The 24,443-nt window shown below is 36.1% G+C and overlaps 5 protein-coding genes across 11 annotated transcripts; 2 read left to right on the top strand and 3 right to left on the bottom strand.

Moving 5' to 3' along the window:
- Positions 1–253: 253 nt before the first annotated feature.
- Positions 254–2,770, top strand: LOC142519322 (uncharacterized). The gene is made up of 4 exons (XM_075622301.1): positions 254–431; positions 1,296–1,467; positions 2,043–2,159; positions 2,376–2,770. The coding sequence occupies exons 1-4, from the start codon at positions 322–324 to the stop codon at positions 2,547–2,549; spliced, it is 573 nt and encodes a 190-aa protein (XP_075478416.1). The 5' UTR covers positions 254–321; the 3' UTR covers positions 2,550–2,770.
- A 541-nt stretch (positions 2,771–3,311) lies between these two features.
- On the bottom strand, positions 3,312–6,368 carry LOC142519441 (uncharacterized). Of its 3 annotated transcripts, none has more exons than XM_075622465.1 (7): positions 6,259–6,368; positions 5,908–6,155; positions 5,720–5,815; positions 4,916–4,956; positions 4,155–4,272; positions 3,994–4,074; positions 3,312–3,677 (listed from the first exon to the last, which is right to left on the bottom strand). In XM_075622465.1, the coding sequence occupies exons 2-7, from the start codon at positions 6,094–6,096 to the stop codon at positions 3,621–3,623; spliced, it is 582 nt and encodes a 193-aa protein (XP_075478580.1). In that variant the 5' UTR covers positions 6,097–6,155; positions 6,259–6,368; the 3' UTR covers positions 3,312–3,620. The 3 variants fall into 3 exon arrangements, with proteins under 3 accessions (XP_075478580.1, XP_075478581.1, XP_075478579.1); XM_075622466.1 differs by having other exon boundaries at positions 6,266–6,368; XM_075622464.1 differs by lacking the exon at positions 6,259–6,368 and having other exon boundaries at positions 5,908–6,213.
- A 346-nt stretch (positions 6,369–6,714) lies between these two features.
- LOC142518508 (GATA transcription factor 24-like) lies at positions 6,715–10,709 on the top strand. Of its 4 annotated transcripts, none has more exons than XM_075621292.1 (7): positions 6,715–7,159; positions 7,609–7,692; positions 7,785–7,918; positions 8,786–8,914; positions 9,099–9,207; positions 10,061–10,132; positions 10,295–10,709. In XM_075621292.1, exons 1-7 carry the CDS (start codon positions 6,800–6,802, stop codon positions 10,382–10,384), a joined length of 978 nt encoding a protein of 325 aa, XP_075477407.1. In that variant the 5' UTR covers positions 6,715–6,799; the 3' UTR covers positions 10,385–10,709. The 4 variants fall into 4 exon arrangements, with proteins under 4 accessions (XP_075477407.1, XP_075477408.1, XP_075477409.1 ...); XM_075621293.1 differs by having other exon boundaries at positions 6,716–7,159; positions 9,102–9,207; XM_075621294.1 differs by having other exon boundaries at positions 6,717–7,159; positions 8,810–8,914.
- On the bottom strand, positions 10,327–13,091 carry LOC142518507 (putative glycosyltransferase At5g03795). 2 transcript variants are annotated; one of them, XM_075621290.1, is made up of 6 exons: positions 12,877–13,091; positions 12,514–12,789; positions 11,735–12,021; positions 11,247–11,467; positions 11,006–11,163; positions 10,327–10,906 (listed from the first exon to the last, which is right to left on the bottom strand). In XM_075621290.1, the coding sequence occupies exons 1-6, from the start codon at positions 13,006–13,008 to the stop codon at positions 10,808–10,810; spliced, it is 1,173 nt and encodes a 390-aa protein (XP_075477405.1). In that variant the 5' UTR covers positions 13,009–13,091; the 3' UTR covers positions 10,327–10,807. The 2 variants fall into 2 exon arrangements, with proteins under 2 accessions (XP_075477405.1, XP_075477404.1); XM_075621289.1 differs by having other exon boundaries at positions 12,514–13,091.
- Positions 13,092–13,769: 678 nt separating this feature from the next.
- LOC142517701 (dynamin-related protein 3A-like) lies at positions 13,770–24,443 on the bottom strand. Its single transcript, XM_075620085.1, has 20 exons — positions 23,929–24,443; positions 22,576–22,858; positions 22,426–22,454; positions 22,242–22,343; positions 21,721–21,789; positions 21,581–21,640; positions 21,191–21,304; positions 21,072–21,120; positions 20,557–20,666; positions 19,937–20,029; positions 19,731–19,823; positions 19,513–19,650; positions 18,773–18,886; positions 18,577–18,672; positions 18,432–18,474; positions 17,645–17,826; positions 17,400–17,546; positions 15,746–15,798; positions 14,835–14,934; positions 13,770–14,394 (listed from the first exon to the last, which is right to left on the bottom strand). Exons 1-20 carry the CDS (start codon positions 24,310–24,312, stop codon positions 14,116–14,118), a joined length of 2,538 nt encoding a protein of 845 aa, XP_075476200.1. The 5' UTR covers positions 24,313–24,443; the 3' UTR covers positions 13,770–14,115.

The following is a 24,443-nucleotide window of genomic DNA, read 5'->3' as shown; positions in this document are numbered from 1 at the left end:
TAACTATTTTAATTAATTTAGTTTATGTTATAAATAATTGTAATAAAGTATTAATTTTTTTATATAATTATTATATGAAATATCATGTAAATATATATTAATAAATAAGTTGAACTAGATAGATTGAAAATAATCTTGTATCAAAATTTTGGTCAAATAAAAGTTATATTTTAAATTACCATAAAAAATATTTTTTTGGGGTGAATTTGTAAGAAGTGAGAAATTATGGGGAGGCACAGTAATTTGAAGAATCCAGGGAAAAGTTTCTGTATAGATTCCAAATTAGACCGCGTGGACTCAAAATCATTAACAGAGGGAATCATGGGAGACGATGGGGTGAAGAATGAAGCAATGGAGATCCTCGGATTGTTTCAAGCTCTCCCGCGTCTTGTTGTTTTCGATCTAGATTATACCCTCTGGCCTTTCTACTGGTATTTTTCTCCTTTTCTGCCTCTTTTCCCGTGTTAATTTTATGAAGTTTTTCTGCTGATGCATTTTGATTTGTGCCGATTGAAATTTTCTCTTCTTGGAATATGTGAAAGACATCCGTATTAGTGTATTTTTTGGCTCAATTTGCAAAAAAAAAAAATCTTGGAAATTCCTGCAGCTGTTTCTATATTGAGCGGGATGCTGAAGATCGAAGGTGGTACAAATATGGATGTTGCTGTATTTTCTGTTTTTATGAATCCCTTTAAAAGGAACTATCGTCAGGTTGATTAAGTTATGCGATACTTTGCGTAAGAATTTCAAAATTTTAATCTTCTTGTTTGTATTAACGAGTCCAATTTACCACAGAAACTAATTGAAATGAACTTCGTAATGGAAATTGACACCAATTTCGAAAAGATTCTGGCTGAGAAATGATGGTGATTGTTACTCTGTTGGTTAATGGTTGTGTTCATACCCCTTGTACCCATCCTCAAAGGCTTCGAGAGTTTAGTGCCACAACTGCCACATACCAGTGCTTGAATGTGTTAAATCTGTTATATAACCAGTTAGAACTGGATTCGAACTGAGTTTTTGGGATTTTATATCAGCAACGACATAACCATTTTACTTCAGTAGTTTAATTTGATTTGTTGACACTTATAGTCATGGTTGTATGTTAATTAGCAAACAGATGGATAACTAGATTGCTTTCTTTTTTTTTTTTGTTAAATTATTCTGATCAATTTATTTTTTTGGTGGCTATGACTGATGTATATGCTTTAATTGTCTTATCCTGAATTGCAGGCTTGCCTTTTTAGTTTCTTGAGAACATTGGTATGCTAACCTAAAATGTTGATTTATTTCAGTGAGTGTCTTTCTAAACGCGAGATGCCATCATTATATCCTCATGCCAAAGGCATATTGAATGCTCTTGAGGAGAAAGGCGTTGATATTGCTATTGCATCAAGGTCGCCTACTCCTGATATAGCGAACACTTTCCTTGAGAAATTAGGGGTAAAATCAATGTTTGTTTCTCAGGTGAGCTAAATATTTTATTTTGTTGTGTACCGAGTTTTTTATGTCAATAGCATCCCATGATTTTTCTCTTCAAAATAAGTACTGTGAAAAGAGAATATGCTCTCCTTCATTATAAGAGGCTTGTGCAGAGAATAATGACATTGCCAACAATATTAAGACATCATGTCTCATGGCTTAGTTTTTTGTATGCATGGAGATATCTTTGTCTTTTCTATACCCCAATCAAAACTAGAATAAAATTTGGTCGGTTTTTTATTTTTAATGAAAAATTTTGGTTCATTTCAGCTAACGAAAATGTGGGAGTTTGACCATTAAGATGCAAGATATAAGGTGTGAAATGTTAATTTTTGTGTTAATCTCGACTTGCCCTGGAAACATGAATGTAAATTTCACATTGCTCTCAAATGGGGATTTGATGTAAAGATGTGATTAGTTCAGCTACTTGCCAATCCTTGTATGTATTCAAATTAACTTTTGGCAGTTCTAGTGTTTGAGATGTATCATGCATTGCCAAATGAAGACTTTTCGTATATTGTTAGCAAGGAGACATGTACTGAATATTTTTAAAATTCCAGGAGATATTTTCCAGCTGGACCCACAAAACCGACCACTTTCAGAAAATCCATCGGAAGACGGGCATTCCATATAATGAAATGCTTTTTTTTGATGATGAGGATCGCAACATAGATACGGTGAGATATCTTCTCCAGTTGTGTTATTTATTCAACGGCTTACAAGAAGAGATTCTGGAAAATTATTTTTGCAAATACGCTATCCTAGGAAGTTTTTGCTGCCCCTAAGAGTTTTAGGTTTACATCCCATCCCCCCCCCCCCCCAAACAACAAAATGTATGATTCCTCTGCTGTTATTGGCTGTTATCACAGTTTCTCTCTGTGACTCTCACATAGGTTTCTAAAATGGGTGTTACAAGCATCTTGGTGGGCAATGGCGTGAATCTAGGAGCTTTTAGACAGGGGCTCTCTAACTTTTCTCAAAGCAAGGTGTCATTGGAGAAAAGCAAGCAAAGGTGGCGTAATTTTTCCCAGAAATCAAGTTCATCAGAAACAAAAGGCCACTCGTAATTTTTCCGTCCTATTAGAAGTATACCAACTCAAGATCATTTTAGATTTGAATTCGGATATTCACCAATTTGGTGACGCATTATTAAAAAAAAAAACAGTTTTCCTTTGGCCTGTGGATGTCTGAATTATGTCTCACTTGTATGTTTCTGAAGCCAAGACATACTGGAATTTAGTCAGAAAATATAGGTGTCTGATCTTTAATAAGAACTCGTGCTTTTGAACCTCTCTCCCAATATATCAAGGAAGTTCATTCTAGACAATCATATTTAGGCCTCCAGATAAACCTCACTTTATTAAGTGATTATTATATCTCAAAAATATTAATTTTGAATCTCTGGAAATAAAATTTCAAATATTAGCCAATCAATTAAAAATAAAATGATACAAACGGATGATTTGAAAAAATACACTCTTAAAATTTATACCATTTAAAAAGTTCTTAATTTTGATATGTAGTAGTTTTCAACACCAATCTAAGTATAAATTTTGTATTTATTTAAAAATCAAGTCTACAGAAATAATAAAAACGAAGTTTTTGGTACACTACATTCACACAAAAACTGGAAATTAACCAAAGCCATCGTAATTATTTTCAACTGAAATCGAGCCCGTAAATAATTCTTTTTTCGAGATTGCAATTGACTGGTGATCTATTTTTATTTTAATATGAAAATATATGTCAATTTAGTTTCGATTATTTTTTCAAACAGAACATGATACTTCTTGGTGCTTAAAGACCTTCCAACACACAAATACCAATAATACAACAAAAACACTTGATGATAATATTGGACAGAAATTCAAGAAATTATTTTTGCTGTTTTTCACTCCAAGTAACAACACCAAACAAACAGATCAAATGAATACAACAGGAATTGTTCCTGAACAGAGATAAAAACAGAGAACCACAAACTAAACAGAGCTAAAATTTCACAAACTATACAACAGAATGCAATCTGGGATCCAAACAAATAGTGAAATAACAACTCCTGGCAAACTAATTCTTTTAATAACATATCGAGATGACATGATTTACAAAGCTCAACATTAACTTTGTGGCAATCTGGTTTTTCATGCTTGATCTTCAAGCAATAACGCCTCAAGCTCTTCTCTACGACGCTGGAGTTTCTGTCATTGTCATTGCATCATATTTATTATGTGATTCTTCAAACATGGAACAGATACAACAAGATCCAATCCAAAGTAGGACGCGTTAAAAGAACAACAAATAGAGTTGAAGGGATTAGTTTGAAATCATCAAATCTTTCAAAATATATGAACTCTGATTTGGAACAACTACAGACCCTTGTTACTTTTTAAAACTTGGATCTCAAGAACAGTTAAATGCTGAATGAGATGACTAAAACATGAGAATACTATATGCTAATTTTATCGTTCAAGCATCTTAACAGCTAAACTTTAGTAAGGCAACTCAGGGGATTACCTCGAGATCCTTTATCGCTTGGTCTCGTGACACATGGCTTTTTTGGTGAGTGCGTTTGAGCATACCCAGGCAAAATATCCCCTGACACATACGCAACTGATGCAATGAGCCTAACAAGTAATACCATATCAACTAGTAGGTACATGATTTCTTGAACTTACGGATATAACATAAATAACACCACATCCAAGGAGCAAGTAGGATGCTATGCTCTGGAGAATAAAAAGTTCTTGATGGTTCCGTAAATGCTCAGGGTACGCTCTGGTCATTACTGCAACACTGGAATCGCCCAAATAAAATAATTAAGATCAGCGACACCATAGGTGTAAAGACGCTGTATGTATACGTACAGGGTTTCTAAAAATAAATAGATGCAGTTATATTTCCTTTGACCCATTATCCAATATATGCAACAACAGCAATCTAGCGTTACAATGGAAGACCACCTTAGCGGTCTCTAGGTGAGGCATTTTCACCTTTTCCTGTTCTTCTCATCTCACCTTTTTTATTTTCCAATTCCTATTTACTTTAATTTCTTTCCAACTACAACTTCTCTCATCAGAAATTTTTTTATTTTATTCCATTTTAAATTTTAAAATATCAAAATATCCCACAGAAAGCTAAGTTTTGACTATTATTTTGCGTGCTCAACGCGTGACTGACTGCTATTTGTGTCATAAAACAAGAAATAGCTTTGTCTAACTGTGCACTCATACACATTTAATCTAGTAAGCATTAATATTTACCTATCAATATGAGCATGATGATAATCTACGGCTGTCTTGCAGCGTATTGCTTTTGGACAGCAAGGGATAGAACGGTTTTCGAAAGCTATGTCACTAGTATAAATTCACTCTATGAAAAAATTAAGATTCAAGTTTTTAGAAATACGCATGCATTATTTTCCCCGGTATACACTTACAAGATCTGCAGCATTCCTCTGCCAACCCAATACTGCAGAACCTGCAACATTATGATGAATACTTAATACATTTACCCTCTCATCGCATTGTATGTATATCAATCTCACAAAATAACATTTAAATCTTTAAACATGGTAAGACTGTGGCCAAGACAGGGTCTTTACAGATACAGGTTTTCAAATTTTTAATCCAATCCCATCAGATTGATCTTTGTTTTATTTATTACTTCAGAAGCATCTGGATTCTCAATCTCAAACTCAAAATATGAAACATTTCCATCGCCATTGACCTATTTGAAGCAAATGAAATTTTTTTCCTTGGTTTTGAAGGTGATACCGTCAGGGACAGAACCGATAGGTGCCAAATTTTTATTTGTAAATTATCTAAAATTGCAACCTTCACCCCCCTCGACTTGTGGATTCGTCCATAGCATGGGACCATCTTTCAATTTTTCTGGGCTAGGTTTATCAAAAAGCTATATACACAGGTGACAGAAATAAACGCTTAGGGAAGTCGTTTAGCATTTCTAGTTTTCTTTTAAGAAAAATTTACATAATCCATGAACAGTTGGGTACACCAATTCACTGGAAGGAGATAAAAAACTGAACTGGAAAACTAGCAGTAAGATGTAACTGCAGGGGACCCTCTTCTCAAAATGCCTACATGATTTCATGCCTGAATTTATGCTCAAATTTCTTGAACTATCTTATAATATTTTACACTAGAAACTATACTCAAGATTTTACAGCCCTGTTTCTAGGTTAAAAACATATAGTGAGAAAAGATGAGTAAACGGAGCAAACCTTGGAGAAGTTTAGAAAGAATTCCCACTCGGTCTCCGCAATAACCACAAATATAGCTATAACCACAGCGTAACACCGGAAAATCCCATCAAATATCTGAACACATAGAAAAAAGAAAAAAGAAAAAAGAAAAAAAGAATTAAACATGCCCGAAGTCCGCAAAAAATGAAGAAAATTCTTAAACTCACGTCGTTTCCGTTCCTGAAGGATTGAATGGCGGAGATGACGTTAATCGCAATGCAGAAAATAGCAGTCAGCGCAGTAACGACGCCGAAGCCCCGACAGGTAATCAAGAATAGGTCCGGCCCCCTTGACCGCGACCGGGCGGACGAATGTCCATCGTTGCGGTGACCCACGAGCGAACTCTCTCCGTCCATCGTGGTCCTCCCGAAACCACTGCTATTGGTTTGAACGGTCGGCGGAATTTTCAGCAATCCTCGAGCAGATTTGTTAGTGGGAAACTCGAATCAGCGAGACATGAACAAATTTATGTAGATTATAATTATTATATGATATAAAAAGAAAGACAACCACTTTACTTGCGACAGCTGGTCAAGAAATGGTATTCCACTGTATTTTGAATTCGTAGACGCCGCCGCGTGTCTCTTATTATCGTACAGGGTGGGGGAAGGGATTGGTTTGGTACTCTGGCTTGGCCCATTTCCATGGTAGTTTATATATATATATATATATATATTTCTATATTATCTGTAATATTTTATACTATATTATTAACTATTAGGATATGATAATAACTACGACATCAATTTTTCAAATATCAATTTAATCTCTTGATAATTTGTCAAATTTCATTTCAGTTAATCAATAATGATAAAAAAAATTGTACACACACATCGCGTGTGCAAAATAACTAATATAAATTGAGAGAGGCGAGGAGGTGCAAATTGTTAATTAGTACATAACCAAAGGTGTGTTGCGCTATTTAAAGATTTGCGGGGATGAATTGCTTTTAGTTAGTAAAATCGGGTCGTAGATTGGTGCTAAAATTGCAAAAGAGCCCTTCCTCCGAGGGACTTGCAATAGACTTGGACACCCCATATCGTCAAATCTCCACATCCCATGTACGGACATCCACATTCCTCCATGAACAGCGCCAACGTACAACTCCTCCAGAAGCATGGAACAAGTCGCGCCGGCAAGGACGAGAAAGAAGATGTCGTTCAGTGCTCCAATGGAGACTCCATAGAACAGATTCCCCCATCTCAGATCGGTTACGACGCCCCCCACTCGCCGCATGCGCTCCATGATTCCGCTGGAGGTGGGGTCATGGACGGCGTGGAGGTGGTTGGCCCTCACGCGCTCTACGATTCGGGTTTGGCCCCGGTCGTGGCGTCTGCTGGTGGGGATGTTGGTGCGGACCAGCTTACGCTGTCGTTTCAGGGGGAAGTTTATGTTTTCGACTCTGTTACGCCGGAGAAGGTATTTTGCCCCTCATTCTGTTTTTCGTTTGGTAATTGCATGGATTTTTGACTTGGAAGTTTGGGAATTTAGTTTATCGTGTTTGAAATTAACTTTGCTGTTGGAAATTTGTTGCTTTGGAACCTTCATTTCTATGCGTGTGTGGTGTGATTCGCTAGTCTCTTTGGTTTTGCCTGATTGTGTGTTGAATTAACTGTAGTATAAAGCTTAACTAGTCAGAGAGATGAGATGATGTATGGTGTAAGATTTTTTTCTCATACAGAATGGAAGTATTCATCTTTTATTTTCGTAGGTCAACTCGAGAATCTGAAGTGAATGTAGGTTATTTTGGTTCATTGACATTGTAGTGTGACATGAGGCCACGGTTTTAGGTTTTTTATTTTTAGTTGCCTTGTGCTTAGTTTGTCTGTGACAATTTAAGGGTTTTCGTCCCCTTCATTTATGTTCAGGTTCAGGCAGTACTGTTACTGTTGGGCGGCTATGAAGTACCCACTGTTATTCCTACGCCTGGGATGACTCCTCCAAACCATAGGGTGTGGATAAATTAATTTGATTTTCGAGTACTGAAATGTCTTGACATGGCATGAATTTACACCTGTTAAGACTTTTCCATTTGCCTCAATAGGGCTTGGCTGATCAAGCCGGAAGGTCGAGTCAACCACAAAGGGTTGCTTCTTTGAACCGTTTCAGAGAAAAGAGAAAAGAAAGATGCTTTGATAAGAAGATTCGCTATATTGTGCGCAAGGAAGTTGCTCTCAGGTAATATAACTATCAGAGAATGTCCAGTAATGATGGGTGATTTGTTATTGTTCTCATATTCAGTCTCTTATTTCTGCTTCTTGACTCATTGGAAAGTCTGGTATGCTATATTTTTATGGATAGCAGCCTATATTGTAGATTAGCTTCAGTTTGTCAAGATTTTTTTTTTTCTTTTTGTGATTTGCATAAAATGAATCTTTCAAAGTGTATTATTTTTTTGATGTAATGTGTATAAATCACCTGATTCAGTGAACATTTAAGCATTAGGTGTGACTGTGCTTGTGAGACAGCACACTGTGGTTCTCAATTTTTTTGAGAGGGGAAGGATGTATACTTCCATTTATTGTTTCAATGGATAAGTTTAGTGTAACCTTCGTGTTCCATTCAACATAAATTTTTTGTTTTCTTTATGCTGGGTTGAAGTGTGTTCAATTATGGTTTATCAAATTGATATGATGTGATAATGGTGTTGTCACTATGGACTTAAAAACATGTCACACTAAAGTTTTCACTCGATATTCAAGATGTTAGCAATCATCTTTGAAGGACCTTGAATAAGGCCTGGCTAGTCCTAAAACATACTATATGTAGTAAATTAGTTTGACCAATTAAACAGTGTGCGCTATGTTCTACGAGATTAAGCAGCTTGCTATTCTTACGTAACAAGAGAGATTCTACATCGAGACATACTTTATGATGGTTTCCGGATCAATCTCTTCAAATCATAATGTTTGAATTTGGCATAAGATTGGTGTTAAGAAACTGGTAGCAAATCGTGTCAATCCTAATTCCTAATTATCATATTTAAAAATCAATGGCTAGCACAGCTCATTGACATACTGATTTTAATTCTGCATCTTTATATAGTACATATATTATGAAATCTTCCAGGATGCAGCGCAAGAAAGGTCAGTTTACATCATCCAAGTCAGTTTCTGAGGAACCAGGTTCATCGACTGCAGATTTTGATGCTGGCCAAGAAGAACGGGAGACCTTGTGAGTGTAATTTTTTCACTTTTGTGGTTCTGTCATCTGTTAAGCCTCGTTGTCCTCTTCCTTTTTTTCTTTTTATTTTGACATAGCAGGTAAATAATTACATTGAGCCACAGTGGAGATGTATTGATCTATGTTCTAGTTCGTTAATGGATTTTTAAGTGTCGTTGGATTTCTTTGCCTATAGCAGATGTAGGCATTGTGGGATTAGTTCGAAGTCCACTCCTATGATGAGACGTGGCCCAGATGGACCAAGGACACTGTGCAATGCATGTGGTCTCAAGTGGGCCAACAAGGTGTTGTATATAACTGGTTTAGTATTTCTAACTGAATGTTGTTCAGATCGGCCATGAGTTTGATTTTTCTAATGTGGAACTTTATCTGCGTGTTGTGAATGCCACTTTTAGTAAATGTCGACGCCATATCCAAATAAAAATTCTCATATGTATATGTGCTCATTCATTTTAAACAAACCAACTTTCACAATAAAAACTTGATATTTAAATTAGTCATTCAACTGGTTATTTAAATTCAGTGCTTATATTTGTTCATTATCGAGAACACTTGCTGTGGTAATAACACCTATCTGATTGTGTTAGTCTTTGTTTTGCCTTTTTTAAGTTGTTTATACGCATGCAGTAAATTCTTTGTTTGGTGCTATTGGCATTGATGAGTTCATGCACAAGAGTTTTATATGATCCATTTTAGTAAAGTGCTTGACTGTAAATGACTTCTGAAAGGATATTTCTAAATTCTGTTATAACTTTGAAAGTGTTCTCTCTCTACAATTTTTTACAAAAATCCCTGAAATTTCATCATTTCCATTTTTATATTTTTAGTCGGGTTATCTCTGTTTAACATTACCCAGCCGAAGAAAGTTGCCCTCCCTCGTGTGCGTTTGAACCCAGATTCTGCTCTTTGCTACTTGCGAGTCAGTTTTTACATTAAGATCATTTTGACCATTTTATATGGAAAAACACTTCAAATACAAGAAAGCAATAAAACCTCATTTCATGAAGTCCAAATAAATTATTGTATGTGAATAAAATTCAATGATACCACGTCTAGTCCTTTCTAAATATTCTTATTGTTGAATCGATGCAATTACTTCTCTCTAAATTACTCATATTGAAGCTTTTGCTGTTGCAGGGAGTACTAAGAGACCTTTCAAAAGTTCCAATTGTTGCCGTGCAACCACATTTTATGGATGCTGTTGAAATTGTACGTCACTATTTAAATTTAAAAGTTTATCTGCGATGAAAGAATTGAAAAGTTTCTCATATCTGTGATGAAAGCCACATATTCTTTCTTTCATTTATTCTCCTAAATTTCATATGAAGAGTTTTATGTTTTCTTAGCGTACACTTTCATTTTCATGCACAGAGCAATGGTGCAGCTCATGGTGCAGATACCACTATCCCTGCTGCTAATGCAATTACTTCCAAGGCAGAAAAGACAGTGTTGAACGCTTAAAGGTGATTAAGAAATTACTCTGCCAGTTGTGATGAATTAGATGCTGATGAATGGAGTGAGACTTGAACTGTCTTTCGACTTGTTTGAATGTGAGAATTTCTTGTACATATACTTCATGTACTATTAGTTGGATATGCGGGATCAGCTAGAGTACATATAGGCCTTTCCTTTTCCTTTCCCTTTTCTTTTTCCGATTTAAGTCGCATGAAAATCTTGTTCACAAATTTGTTGTTCCTGGAGAACAAACATAATGTTAGACCAGAAATGTATTAAATCCTCTGCTTTATTAGCTTTAAAATTTGTATGTAATGTCAACTTCTTTATATCATGTTTGCCATAACAACGATCCCAAGTATGGTTTGTCATTTCACACTACAATTTGGAGAAAAGAGTAAGAACAGAGTAACAACTTGGCGGAGCTCATTACTTAACTACGTTCCTCCTCAACCATAGATCATATATTACCATATGGAATGCATCAAATTTTACCGGGGGCGCATTCCACTGGAAATGTTTCTGCACCTGTTGATCCATAGAAAATAAGGTAAGTAGTTGCAATATTCAAGATTGACTCTTGGGTCTAAAATATATTTTTTTTTCCCATATTTTTATCTTACAGACCTTGAGTAGATTGTTGTGTAACATTCTGTATTCCGCACCTGCTTTGGCCTTCAAAATGTCCTTGAGTTTGTACACATCTGCCTCTTTCAAAAGAAGAGCAAATTTTCGCCATTCAAGAATGTCAACAAATGGCAAATCAAAGTGATCTCCCAAGATTACTGCAAAATGGCAGATTCCAGATCAAATTATAGAAGCAGAAAAGGATTTGGAAAAAATGCAACAGTAATATGATGTGATTTACCAGGAACACATCCATAATGAATAGCCCTAGTGATTCGAGCACTTGTGTGAGTTAAGCTGGCAGGACAAATGCAGAATTTTGCACTATAAAATTTGTAAATTGTACTAAGTTTAGGCACTGTTTGGTTCTGAAAATCAAGTTCTTCGTCTTCTCCCCATAGATGCACCAGCTTCTTTCTTATATCCGAATTGCATTTGCCTTCCCAGTAGCCAAGAATTGTCCTGCCGAATACACTATCAAACATCAGCCTATGCAACATGTTTTGGATAGAAGAAATTGATCGATAAATTGTCGCCAAATAACTTTGGGTCATAATCGAATCAAGTGCAAAATCTAATATATTATTGTCATGAAAACATATCCAACAATCTCTCGAAAGTGATTGCTTCAACTAATAATTGGACCCCAAAACTTGAAACTATACATAGTTCAGATTTTGTGTTTCATCGCTGTGGCTAAGATTATTGAGCTCGAAACGCCATAAATACCTCCTGTGTAAGTCATATCCTCCGGCTGGTTGTGCAAATGGCTGATTTATTTGAGGAACTGCAAAATCTTTGTGTGGGATGAATCCATGTCTATAACTAGAAGAACAGGCAGCTCGTATGGAGTTCTTGACGAGCATATGAACGCCTTGAGTCGCTCCTAAGTCGAATTCATGGCATGATACGAAGAAGTGGTCGGAGCCGAGTGTTCTGTTCCAGTACGGGTACTTGAGGATTAAGCCCTCAACATAATCCTTGACATATGATTCCATTTTCTGGTACGAGGATACCTGGCGTAGCAGAGACGTCAATCCAAAGAAATGCCAATTTAATCCTATAAATAATAGACTTGAAGAGGGAGATAAAAGGGTACGATTCAGCAATTAGTAATCACTAATTGCCGCATAAGTAAGGTATATGAAAATGGCAGCCATCAGCACAGGGAAAACGAGGAGTATCGCAAATGGCGGAGGCTGAATCGGGCCGGACCCATCCCCAGCGGCAGAAATTTCAAAAACATTACTACACACAGCAATGCCACCACCGGACCCACACCCCAGCCGCCGTGTTCCGCCTCAGCCCGCCACATTATCGTAATTATTTTACTATTTCTTTACAGGAAGAATCTATGGAATCCAACTTTAGAATAATAAATATTTATACTTATATATAAGTTTCATTTGCATGGCGTTTTTTCGCTGGCAACTGTTCAGAAACAAGAAACAAAGAAAATGAATTTATATATATATATAAAGATTTGTACGTAATTAGAATTTGATTACCTTTTGGCGAATTTTGTGACAAGAAAGTGGGATGAAGAACAAATGGGCATGATGAGGATCATCTGTCAGAAACGAGCTCTCTCTGATATTCTTGAAAAAATAGCTTTCACTTGCATATTTCCAATGAATCGTTCTTGCTGTACTATCCTCATATTCATCTCCATCTCTATATGCATAAATCTTGAACTTCCTCTCCATTTCGTCGTAATCTCTCCGAAAAACATCTGCCGAGTGATAAACATCTTCAACAATCTCTACAGAACCATTCCACTGTGTCTGATCACGAAACCCACCAAAAAAAGTTGGAAAATAATTTGAAAAGGTTAAAGGAAAAAGACAAAGGACAAGAAAGGGAGCATTTACTGTGGCAAAATCCGATGGCAAGATTGGAATGGTGACGAGAAAGATTGACAAGAGTGAATAACAGAGGAGGGAACAGATGCAAATGGCGAAGAGATGGCGATGAACTGCACGGAGAAGAAAATATCTGAGCATTGTCGATTGTGAGAAGAAGCAAAGAATTATCTCTTTTCGTCTTTTTGATGAATTTTTGGTGTTTGTGTGGGAGAGAGAGTGGTATTCTTGAAGAAATCAGCGGAGGATTTTGAAGGACGAATCAAAATTAGAGGGATTGTGAGGATTTTTTTATGAATTTTCGGTAGTTAAGTTGGTTAAGTTCGGCAAGAGAGTGAAGTACAGGTAAACTAGCTTAGTGGCTATACGTATATTAAATATTTGTATATTATCGATGTAACGATATACGGATGTATTTTTAGCATTATTCTTAAGAAAAATTGCTTAAGTACGTCTTGTTAAAATTCTGAAAAAATGAAAAACCACATGTATTAAATAAATTGCATCTAAAACCTGTGTTTTTAAAATGACATAAAACTTGTTACAAACAGTCAAATAGGGTGAATATGCTCAAGTCTTTATAAAAAAATAAGGGTTCAAATGTGCTTATCATTTTTTTTTAAAAAAAAATTAGAAGATATATTAGTATATTAAATTTTTTAGAGGGTTTTATATCTTTTGTACTTTTCGGAAGGATTTGATGTAATAAGCCATTAGAATCGAGTGGATAATCAGTCAAAAGATTTAGGACAATTGAAACTAGAACTAAAAAAAATTAGATAAACAGGCCTTCTGTTCCAATCCAGGATCACAAGAAAGCAATCTTCAAGTGGAGTGATTTTCTACTTATTTTAGTTGGCCATATAAGAAGACAATTTACAAGTTGATAAAAGTGAGAAAAGTAGGCAAAAGATATGACAGTAGTTACATACAAGTAAATTTCTCACGGCAAACCAAAAAAAGGATGAATATTTGCTACAAACATTATAAGGAGGGAAGCAACATCTCCTATTTCATTGAGCTATTTTTAACAATTGCATTTATAACAATCCGATCATCATTAGGACAAAAAAAATACTATATGAGTCGGAAAACAAATGGTCAACATCACTTATGTATTCATTTAATAGAAAGATATGCGACTTATCAAGTACCAGAAGCAAAACCATAGGAATTTACATGTTTTCAGGAATAACGACACGTGGGCGTGACACGAATGTGGTGATGGTAGTTGAATTCTTCACCAATCTAGATGTCAACTGATGGATATAGACCAGTAGTAGAATTACGTCCAGCACCATTGGAATCGGAATTACCATAAAAAGGTGAGTGGAGCTCCCCAGAATGTGATGACTTTCGTGACTTGGGGTTTTTGGGAGATGCGGAGTATGATTCGGAGGAACCACTACTAGTGTTATAAAAGGATGAGGTGGGAAGCCCGTGGATCCTTGGCAAGCCTGTTGGGTCAGTGTTCAAGCTGTATCCCCTTTCGATTGACTCAGCTTCAAGTGGTAATTCATCCAACGTCTAACATTCAGAAAAGGAGAAGTGAGAAAAAACCAGAATTCTATCGTCTAATAAAACACAACACGGCACATATAGGTTCGACATAAATATGATTATGATAGTGATGTGACGGCTGGTTTAATTGTGTTAATAACTCAACGGCCATTAACTTTCTAAACAAAGATTGGTGAAAAGTCGATCTGTTGCTTGACGTAGCTCTGAATGGATGAGACTCCATACCAAGAATGTTCAATGCACCAAGAAACATAAAATCTATGCGAAATAAAGCTATCAACCATCACAAATATTGAAAAGAAAAGCAAACAAGGCCATAATGGGGCAAGGAGAATAAAAAGGTGATCAGGCATTTCTGAAGGAAATATTCAAATATTTCGAGTAAGCTCTTGAGGTACTACAAGCCGACAAGGGATGCCTGTAACACTTAAAATTCTGGCACTAACCCGGAAAGCTTGCTGCAGGACCCGAAGTGACTCCCGGGTACGCTTTCTCTTCATGGCTACCTCGTCTGGTTCCTGTAACATCTCTTCGAGCAAGTTGTCTCTGCCCAAAACATAAAAAATTACAAAAAAACCAAATTTAGGCATTTGAGGAAACTATGAAAGGCATGAAATGTATTTAGCTAAAATAATAGTCGATACTTCAAACCCTTGCAAACAGGGAAAAAATGTTATATATTGAACAACTCTTGAACTCAATCCAATCAATAAATGACACCATGCAAAGAACACAGTTAAGAAAACTTCACTTAAAACATGGATGTGAAAGGAAGCTGTAGTAGTAATTTCTATCCCTTTGTTTGTTCTCGAGTAGGATGAGAGAAGGATGAAGCAATGCAGATTACAACTTACAGACTCAAGCCAAGCAATAAAAGTTACCGTGAAAAGATAATGAAATAGTTTTCTGTTTGGACAGAAGAACACATTTAAGAAAACTTCTGTGTAAAACATGGATGGGAAAGGAAAGGAAATGTTGGGTGCAATAATTGTCCCTGCTTGGTAGAACGATCGAACCGTGGTGCTTGAACTGATGTGCGGTTTAAAAGATTTGAGTTGCACCATTACCACTAGCTATAACTTTTGATAAAACGGTAAGCACTCGGTCCTACAGAAAAGTAGTAGTAATTTCTATCCCTTCGACTCATTCTAGAGTGTGATGAGACAGAAATGAAGTGACATATTTTTTCCAACTAAGGCATGCAAGTGTCTCTCCGCTAGTCTGTGTATTATTCTGATTTCAAATATAACCTATCGATTGAAAAAGGAAAGCTGACATATCAATTTGACTTTGCTTGTTTGGTTTTTATCTCTTTGACCATACAAAAATCCACAAAGCTTTTAGAAACATAACATGCCTGTAAAGCTTTTTGATGAAAACATTGTGCAGCTCCCGCTTGGTGTGGTTTACCTGCATTACATTAACAACAATAAATAAAATTATTAAACAAATATGTATGTAATTTAAAATCACAAAAAGGACAAGTCAATATCTGAACAGCAGCAACTGCTACAAAAATTTGCCCAAGAAAAAAAGAGAATACTGAACAGCTTTAACCATCAAAACACAAATAGGACAACTGATTTGTCGGGATTAGAATTTGGTCAGAAACAATGGTGTAATAGGCAAGAATTAAGGACAGACTGCTGAAATCAAGGATAAAGTGCTGGAAGATTCAGAAATAAGGAATTAATTAGAAGCATTTTATTTTGTTTTCTTTTTTAATATTACATGCATTCATGCATTCTAGTCATGACAGACAGATTTCTCGCTAAGGAAATTAATTGTATTCAATGTGTTTAAATGGCTATTGTTGCAAGGAATAAAAATATCTGAGAAAGCGAAATTCTCTCAAAACGAGCCTCGAAACCTATCTAAAATACATTGATCATCTCATAACATGATCCAAACTTGAAACCATAACAAGTTGGTATCAGAACCAGTCGTCATGGGGATTCCAAGCACTACAACAACAATTACAAGCTTTTGTAAAGTTGTATCGAGAGGACATGGCAGCCAATGAAAGAAGGCAGCAAGCTCTTCTTCAACAATTGGAGGAGATATCCAAATGTCAGTCAACCATGTGATTGGAATAACCGAAGAAGATCGGGGCAAAGAAAGCAGCAATCAACGGGGCCCCAGTGACCAGCATTCTGAAGGACATCGAGACAGCGAGGATGACTAATCAAAAGTACCTAAAAATTTGAAGCTAGATTTTCCCCGGTACAATAGTCAATCGGATCTGGTGAGATATCTTAGTCGATGTGAAAAAAAATTTTGACACCAACACGGACAAGAGAAAGACAAGAAAGGATTGGCCTCTTTCCACTTTCGGTGAGATGGTGAACCCTGGTTCCTCAAATGGTACCAAGATCATCCAAAGTTATAGTGGGAAGAATTTAAGAACTACCGCCACTTGCACTTAATCCTTGAGATACTCCTACAACAATTGTTCTTGAAATGGTGGAGAATTTTTCAGAATAGCAAGAGAGCAACAACAATTTGGAAGATTCTGGAATCAAGCACGATTTCCAAGGAGAGGCAGATGTAATAGGCAAGAATTAAGGACAAACGCAGAAATCAAGGATCATCTGATGGAAGATTTGGAAATAAAGAATTCATTATAATGATTTCATTTAGTTTCCTTTTTTAATATTGCATGCATTCTAGCCCTAGATCGGGGGAATCGTGGCTGATTTCTTGCTAGGAAATTAAATGTCGTCTTTGTATTTAAATGGCTATTGTTGCAAGGAATAAATCCAGACATCTAAAATCAAATAGTGAATGTGAGATCACGATGTTCTCTCTAAACGAGCTTTGAAACCCGATCCAAAATACATTGATCCTCTCATAACATGATCCAAACTTGAGATCACAACAAATGGCATATATGATTGCTTTCTTTATTGCATATAAGGAAATCATCACTAAATGCTGAAGTGAGAACGTCCATGGGATGTAAGAATCAAGTAAAGAAAGAGAATTGAAAAAAAATGATAAAAACAAATTACCAGAAAATGCATTATTGCTTTCGGTACAGAATCCTCAATATTCTTCCGGACAATGTCATAATATGACCTCAACAACAGCTTGGTAACAGCAATCTCGATAGTCTCATGATCCGAATGAGCTTCTGAGGGTCTTAATACAGCAGGGGGCTTTAAGTGAACAGGAAATACACATGTTAGGACGGCAAGCAGGGCAAAATAAAGCAATAAACGCAGAATGTAGCTCAGCTAAAAAGAATACCGCATACCTCTCTCAAATGAATCATCGAAAAACTCTGCTCCAAGTTCATAACATGTCCATTGATCTGCTCCAAGTTCATAACATGTCCACCAAATGGTTTGCTAGTTGAAGAATTATCTTTAACAGCCGTTCGATTGTCATGACCACCAAAGATCGAAGATATCCCCCAGGTTGAACCAGCATTGCTAACTGGTCAGTAACAAATAATTGACATTAAGTCTTTCAGGTGATAATTAACTTCTACTACGCGAGAACCATTGCACTTGAGCAAATAAATGTAAATGTATGCTCAAGGTAGACTGGTAGAGCGACTCAGATCTCATTCAAATAGCTAAATTTAGGATTTAGAATGTATGCTCAAGGTAGATCGACTCAGATCTCATTCAAATAGCTAAATTTAGGATTTAGATTTGGACATATATTTCATTAGTCATAAGAACAAGGTCGTGTGGCCAACCGCTTGCTTTTAGAGAGGAAGAACTTGTTCTTACAGCTTAATAATTCTTCCACTCTTGTTGAATTGAAGATCACGTCTAAGTTCCTCTTCATCACGTGCTTTCAAGTTGGGGTGATTATAAACAGATGGTGTGTGTCAAACTCTCACCAAGCAAGCAGTCAAGTTGATCAATTAGGCTTTACTATTTGATTCAATTTGATATCAATGTATTGGTCATGGTGAAATAAAATTTAACCAATAATATTTTTTCATTTTCCCTCTTGGAAGAGTAATATACAGGCAAAAGTTAATGGTAGCATCATAATCATTTTTAATAAAGAAAAGTCACAAGAATTACCAGATGGTGCAGTTTTTTCAACATCTGCAACTGGTCGAATGCCCTTTTGCCCATGGAAAGAACATCAACATGATTAATCAACAGAATAACTGGGAAAAATTAAAGTTCGGGATTTAACTTGGAGGCTATTGCCGAACAAACTTACCAGCTCAGGAGCAATGCCATTCACTTGTCGAGCAAGAATAGCACGAGACTTTACATTTTTTTCTGGATTTTGTGATTTATCTAACTCTACTGCATCCTAATTAATAAATACAAATCAAGAATTGATGAGCATACCCTTGTTAACAACCCATATGGAAATATAAATTACAAAATGCAGCAAGTGCACGTCTTTTTACCTTTTGCCTAGGAACTGATGCAGCAAACTTTGATGACTTGTTCTGTTGCAAAGCGGTCTCTAAAGCTTTATTTCCACCAATAAAATTTGGATGGGAAGTGTTTACGTAATCCATCTACAGAACAGAAAAAAAAAAGAATCTCAATCCAAAAATATCCAAGAATAAAAAAAATTTAATCCATAAAAAACATTTGCAAGGAAATTTAAGGCAAAAGATGATGTATCTACTTTACAATGATGCAAAAGAAAAGAGCACCAAGGTATATATGAGGACGGTAGTTGAAATACGTGTCAGAGGAAAATATAATGGGGGATCGGGTTTCACATATAAAACACATGTTATGTTGGCTGCTTGGCATACTACAATCCTTCTGCATGAGTTGGGCCAGTTTGGATACAGGTAGATCGTTAAAGTTATTGAACACAAGGGGCTAGAATGGAAAAGCATGTACTTCACAGTCTTCACTCTAATAAGAATGAATGCTACATTACTGTGAATTGTTTAATCATATAAACGCAAGCATTCTGACATTGTAAGTTCAAAAGATAATAATAGTGACAATAATAAAGGTGATAACGAGAAGCAATTATAACACTGCGGACACTGATATTTTTAAACATCTGGCTCTCAAATCTCAAGGCTCCTAGATTGCTTTGCAGAACCAATGTTCTATATTTTTAGGATTCAGAAACGATATGGAAAAAAGAAACAAGCTATGGAACTTCAAAATTGCATATTACCTCCATTTCCACAATGTGACCTATCATTGTCTCTGATGGTTCAAGACCTTCTCTCAAAAAATTTCCAACCACCTCGTCCATGCGCTTTCTGAGAATTGGAAAACGCTGCAATTCGTTAACCATACATCGATGACTCATCTGAAAAAAACAAACAGTGTTAATATCCCTAGCAAAATAAAACACATATATAAACAATGATAATTTATAAAAGCAAGCACCTTGATTAGCTCATCGTAAATAAATCTAGCACACTGAAGACTTGGATCCAGCAGGCGAGCTATTTGTCTCCGAATGAGAACTTCAAAAGGAACCTACATGTTTGTATTTATTTCAAGAACATGTCAGGAGGAATGTCGAATGCTAAATAAATTATCTTAGAGTTTCTTTGTTTAGAAAAAACGAAAAAGACACAGCTGAGACTTACTTCTGGCACAAACAATGCAGATTTGGGACCCGTTGCATTTTGAATGGCAGTGTGGATGTCATCATCTGTTAAATCTGCACATGGATCTACGTCCTGCAGAAAGGGATGATGTAAAGAAAGTTTAATCTAACAATCAATTTAACATCTTCAAGAATTCCAAAGCTCAACAAATTACTGGCCATGAGAAGAGTTGACAATAAATATTTTTCACTTAAAAAGATCAAGCAAGCATTGGTCAAGACAGCAGGATTCAGCTTTTAGGGCTAAAATTATGCCACTTTAAATTCACACGGGAAGAATACAGGGAAACTCAACATTTGTCATGGCTTTGTTCACTCAATAATCTACCTTTCTCTTACCCAACAAAACACTTACGGTCGCCCCAGTGAGGAAAAACCATTTGTTCTACAGAGTAACCAAAGGATGGATTATATTAAGAAAACAGTGTTAAATTTTTCACCAGCGAGATTTAAAACAGATCTTCAGTACAATATTTTACACTTGTGAGATATTTAAAACAGATCTAGAGTACAATATTTTACTTGTGAGATATTTAAAACAGATCTAGAGTACAATATTTTACAAAGCATATCCACGACATTCTAATAAAGAGCACAAACCTCCAAGCACTTCACAAATATATTTTGGAAAATGTAATGGATTCTAGCCCCACCAGACAACTCGGATGTTGACATTTCTACATTTTTTCCTTCTATCATAGAAGAAAATGCTGTTTCAAACAAAACAGAAATCAATTAATACGAGACGCCGGGTAATGCTGAAAATGAATAAAGGCAACACAAGCTTGGACTTCTCATTCTTGATTAAATATTAGACCACAACGACAAATGCTGAAAGAAGAGAAACTGCTATGTAACCAATATATTTATTGCATTATAATTATAAATCCAAAAAATTTATTGTTCCATATACCAAGCGATTCAAATAAGGAACACTGATGAATCACGATCGGCTATTTTGCAAAATAAGCCAATGACAACAACAACAAATGAGCTCTACGCAAAACCCGCGCCAAACTGCTCGTGAATGGCTTGATTCATTCGCAGGTCAACAAATATATGTAAAAATTAATATCCAAAGTAATATCTGAACATGATAATTAGAGGAAATATACCATCAGAATATTTTGAAAGAATGTTAAGCAATAGTGCTCCCTGGCCAGCCTGTAAGTCAGTAAAAGTTCAGAGAGTAGCAAACAAAGAAAATAGTACACGTAGACAAGTTTAAAAAAACCTTAGATTCAGTAATCTCTCCATAGCTTGCATGCTCCTTTGCAACAGAAACAAGAGCAGCACTTATGCGTGCCTTCAGCCCTGGAAGAATTGCCTTAATATGCTGCACAAGAATCTGTTTAACAAGGAGAAAGATTATATCGTACACCTATCACAGTAAAAATCTTCTATACAATTGTAGTGAGACGGAGAGAATGGCAACAAACTAAACTTTATGCCACGGTAGAGTTGTTGACTAAACAGTTACTCCAGAAACTGCCAAATGTTGACAGAGCTACGTGCTTCACAAAATACTAACTAGAAATGCTATTTAACTCGACTTGATGATCAAGGTCAATAAATTAAATAGATTAGAAAGACAAATGTCAGGCTCAATCTCAAACATATATACCTGGTTCAACTTCTTGGCCAACTGAGGAACTCCACAGCGATCAGCAAGATCACTGTATACCTGCAAAGAAGATTAGCCCATTCAAGTGATCGGATATGAATGGGAAATTAAAACTATCAATAACAATATCAAGATCATACTGGCCGGCTGCGAAAAAATTTCTCCTCTGCTATAAGTGCATCCTTGATGCTCCGATTCAACAGAATGTCCTGCTTAATGATAAAAACAACACCATCAAGGAAAAAGCATTGAAAGTTATTGAGAAATTTTCATACAGCATCGATTCTCATCTGTCAAAATGAGGTACCAATCAAGTCACAGAACATTAACCAACAAAATCACTTCCTAATGGGTCTTGAACAGCGTGCATTATATTTTCAAACCATAGTCAATTGCAAAGACATAACTAAGCAAATGCCGAAAGATTTGTAAACTAATTACCATTAAAAAAATTAATAATAAGAAGATGCAAAACTTTCAGATTTTGAAAGCTTTCCGACAGTCTAAAAGGTTCAAACAACTAAAATTTTAAGATCTGAAAAATAGCATTTTAATAACTAAACAGAAAAGGAACAATTCAAGCTTAGCGTCTAAACAAATTACAAGGCAGCGTTCTCTATCATATGCAGGTATCATATGCATCTTTCTGAAAAAGTATTACCTCTTGACTACGATTCACAACACCTACATAACCAAGCTGAAGAGGAATCACTTTTCCGAGTAAAAAGTTGCGGGCATCGGTACCTCTGTCCATAATATCCAACTGAAGAACCAAAGTTAGCATAAAAAACAATATCTTAGAAAAAATGCCTACTACACGAGAATTAGGTACTTAAATTCCTCACCTTCGTAATTACACCAATAGTTCTATTACCTGCAGGCAAAAACTTCACAAATTAGTTTTAGAGTCCAAAACAGAGCATATTGCTGTTTATAGAAATGAGTTTTGGTAATAAAGTTTTTCTGAAAATTAATGGATTAAGAACAGAACCAACCATCAGGATCAGCAATTCCAGCCATCTGAAGGGCATCTGAGTTTGCTAGATCAGAATTTGCAGGCGATACAGCCAGTATCAAACAACTTGGAATTTTAATGTACGACATTATCATAGTTCTAATGCGAGCTTCAATATCAGTCGGCTGGTCACCGACAGGAACTTTTGTTAGTCCTGGTAGATCCACAAGAGTTATGTCAAGAACATTTGGTGAAAAAATCTTTAAACGAATTTGTTTGTCTGAAACACCCTTGTTTTTTCCTGCTTCTCTCTCTGTATCAGCCTAAATAAAATTTCAACAGTCAAATTCAAGAATAATCAACAAGAAAAAAAAAAGTAGGAAAATAAGTGAAGAAGAAAGTAAGATTATAGCAATCAAAGCAATGAGAATAGCATAAAGATATGGTTTGCCCAGTGGTAACCATGAAGCATGCTGACCAGATCTTTCGCAAACAAAGTCAACATGGTACTAAAATTTTAACCATTTAAATAACTCAATTAACTATGAGAATTCAACCTAAATTTGCTTTATTTGGTTGATCCACAGTCATCTGGTTTTGGCAAAGTAATTTTGAATGACTTCATCTGATAATCAGTGGATTCGCAATTGCAACTTCTGAAATGAATCCGAATATGAACTAAAAATATATTAGATTCCAAAGGTGAATTCAAATTCTCAATTTTTTTGTTGCCAAACCTGCACTATGAATCTAGATGATAGATTTTAAAACCATATAGGTCAAATCCATAAATCCGAACGAGCAAAAAAGAAAATGTATGCGGTCAAACTCAGACCTCGAACCAAAAACACAAATAAGTAACCCTTTTGAAATCTTTGGTTTTCAGAAGCTAGTTGATAACCAATGTAACCATCAACTACCATAAAAAAGAGTCCACTCAAAAAAAAACCGTAATAAGAATTGATCAGGCACCATGGACCAAAATAATAGGCAGAAAAAGGCAGCAACAGTACAACCAATGCTCACATTGATCTTTACGAAAGAAAAAAATTTGCAAGTCTTCTATTTGCATCCTAGAAATAAAGAGAGTGGAAACCACCAACCCACTGAGCAGATACTGGTTTAAAGCCCCATAATTATATCTACATAGACGGCAAAGTATAATTTTACCAATTAGTTCAGAAATAGAGAATGGACAAAAAAAACTATTTTTTCCAAACATCAGTCTAAACCTCCGGAAATAAAAATATGAATTTCGCTATCGACTTCATTTTCGCACATATAAGCATACACGTAAAGATTATCTGATAAGACGAGACGGTAATTGATTTCGAATTTAAAAAACCGCCCCCATAAAAAAAAAAAAAAAACCCACACGCTAATGGAAAAAAACCTGAATTTCCTTCCGGATTTCATTGAAATCAAAGAACTTCTTCCCCGGCAAATGCAAGAACTCCCCCCACTCCTCGTCCGCTCCATCTGTCTTCCTCTTAGTCTGCTGCAGTTGCAGCACAAGAGGGCGCCGAGTGCAGATATCATTGCCACGAGGCAGGAAATCACGGCCCACCAACGCCTCCAACACACTGGATTTGCCGCTGCTCTGGCTACCGACCACCGCCACCTGCGGCAATTCGATCATTGACTGGCTTCCGACTTGCGCAAATATATCCTGCAGCTTGTTCGCTATAGGTATGACAGAGTGACACAACGGCGTCGCCGCCGAATCACCGCCGGCTGCAGCTGCCGACGCCGACGCCGACGCCTGCTCGTCCGCCATGAGATTGATCAACAATTAGGTGATAGATTAAATGTATCACTACTTTTCCGATCGAGAGAGATTTTGAAAACCTAAAGCTGAATAATTGTGTATAAATGATTGATTCACAGTTGAAAGGGTTTCAAATGAAT

The sequence above is a fragment of the Primulina tabacum genome, chromosome 11 (genome assembly GCF_025594145.1).
Source record: "Primulina tabacum isolate GXHZ01 chromosome 11, ASM2559414v2, whole genome shotgun sequence".
NCBI classification, from domain to species: domain Eukaryota; kingdom Viridiplantae; phylum Streptophyta; class Magnoliopsida; order Lamiales; family Gesneriaceae; genus Primulina; species Primulina tabacum.
Note: the sequence above shows the minus strand (reverse complement) of the source record. Positions and strands in the feature narration are given on the sequence as shown.

Bases quoted from the DNA above. Each gene is read 5' to 3' on its own strand.
- LOC142519322 (XM_075622301.1), top strand. From the start codon at position 322: ATGGGAGACGATGGGGTGAAGAATGAAGCAATGGAGATCCTCGGATTG. The intron at 432-1,295 runs GTATTTTTCTCC...GATTTATTTCAG, and splicing joins ACCCTCTGGCCTTTCTACTG to TGAGTGTCTTTCTAAACGCG. The intron at 1,468-2,042 runs GTGAGCTAAATA...TTAAAATTCCAG, and splicing joins AATCAATGTTTGTTTCTCAG to GAGATATTTTCCAGCTGGAC.
- LOC142519441 (XM_075622465.1), bottom strand. From the start codon at position 6,096: ATGGACGGAGAGAGTTCGCTCGTGGGTCACCGCAACGATGGACATTCG. The intron at 5,816-5,907 runs GTGAGTTTAAGA...CTATGTGTTCAG, and splicing joins CCTTCAGGAACGGAAACGAC to ATATTTGATGGGATTTTCCG. The intron at 4,075-4,154 runs GTAAGTTCAAGA...CGTATGTGTCAG, and splicing joins GTGTTATTTATGTTATATCC to GGGATATTTTGCCTGGGTAT.
- LOC142518508 (XM_075621292.1), top strand. From the start codon at position 6,800: ATGTACGGACATCCACATTCCTCCATGAACAGCGCCAACGTACAACTC. The intron at 7,693-7,784 runs GTGTGGATAAAT...TTGCCTCAATAG, and splicing joins TGACTCCTCCAAACCATAGG to GGCTTGGCTGATCAAGCCGG. The intron at 8,915-9,098 runs GTGAGTGTAATT...CTTTGCCTATAG, and splicing joins CAAGAAGAACGGGAGACCTT to CAGATGTAGGCATTGTGGGA.
- LOC142518507 (XM_075621289.1), bottom strand. From the start codon at position 13,008: ATGCTCAGATATTTTCTTCTCCGTGCAGTTCATCGCCATCTCTTCGCC. The intron at 11,164-11,246 runs GTAAATCACATC...GCCATTTTGCAG, and splicing joins TCATTATGGATGTGTTCCTG to TAATCTTGGGAGATCACTTT. The intron at 10,907-11,005 runs GTCTGTAAGATA...ATGGATCAACAG, and splicing joins TACACAACAATCTACTCAAG to GTGCAGAAACATTTCCAGTG.
- LOC142517701 (XM_075620085.1), bottom strand. From the start codon at position 24,312: ATGGCGGACGAGCAGGCGTCGGCGTCGGCGTCGGCAGCTGCAGCCGGC. The intron at 19,651-19,730 runs GTGCTTGCTTTT...TGTTTTTTTCAG, and splicing joins TTTACGATGAGCTAATCAAG to ATGAGTCATCGATGTATGGT. The intron at 17,827-18,431 runs GTAATTCTTGTG...GTTACTGACCAG, and splicing joins TGAAAAAACTGCACCATCTG to TTAGCAATGCTGGTTCAACC.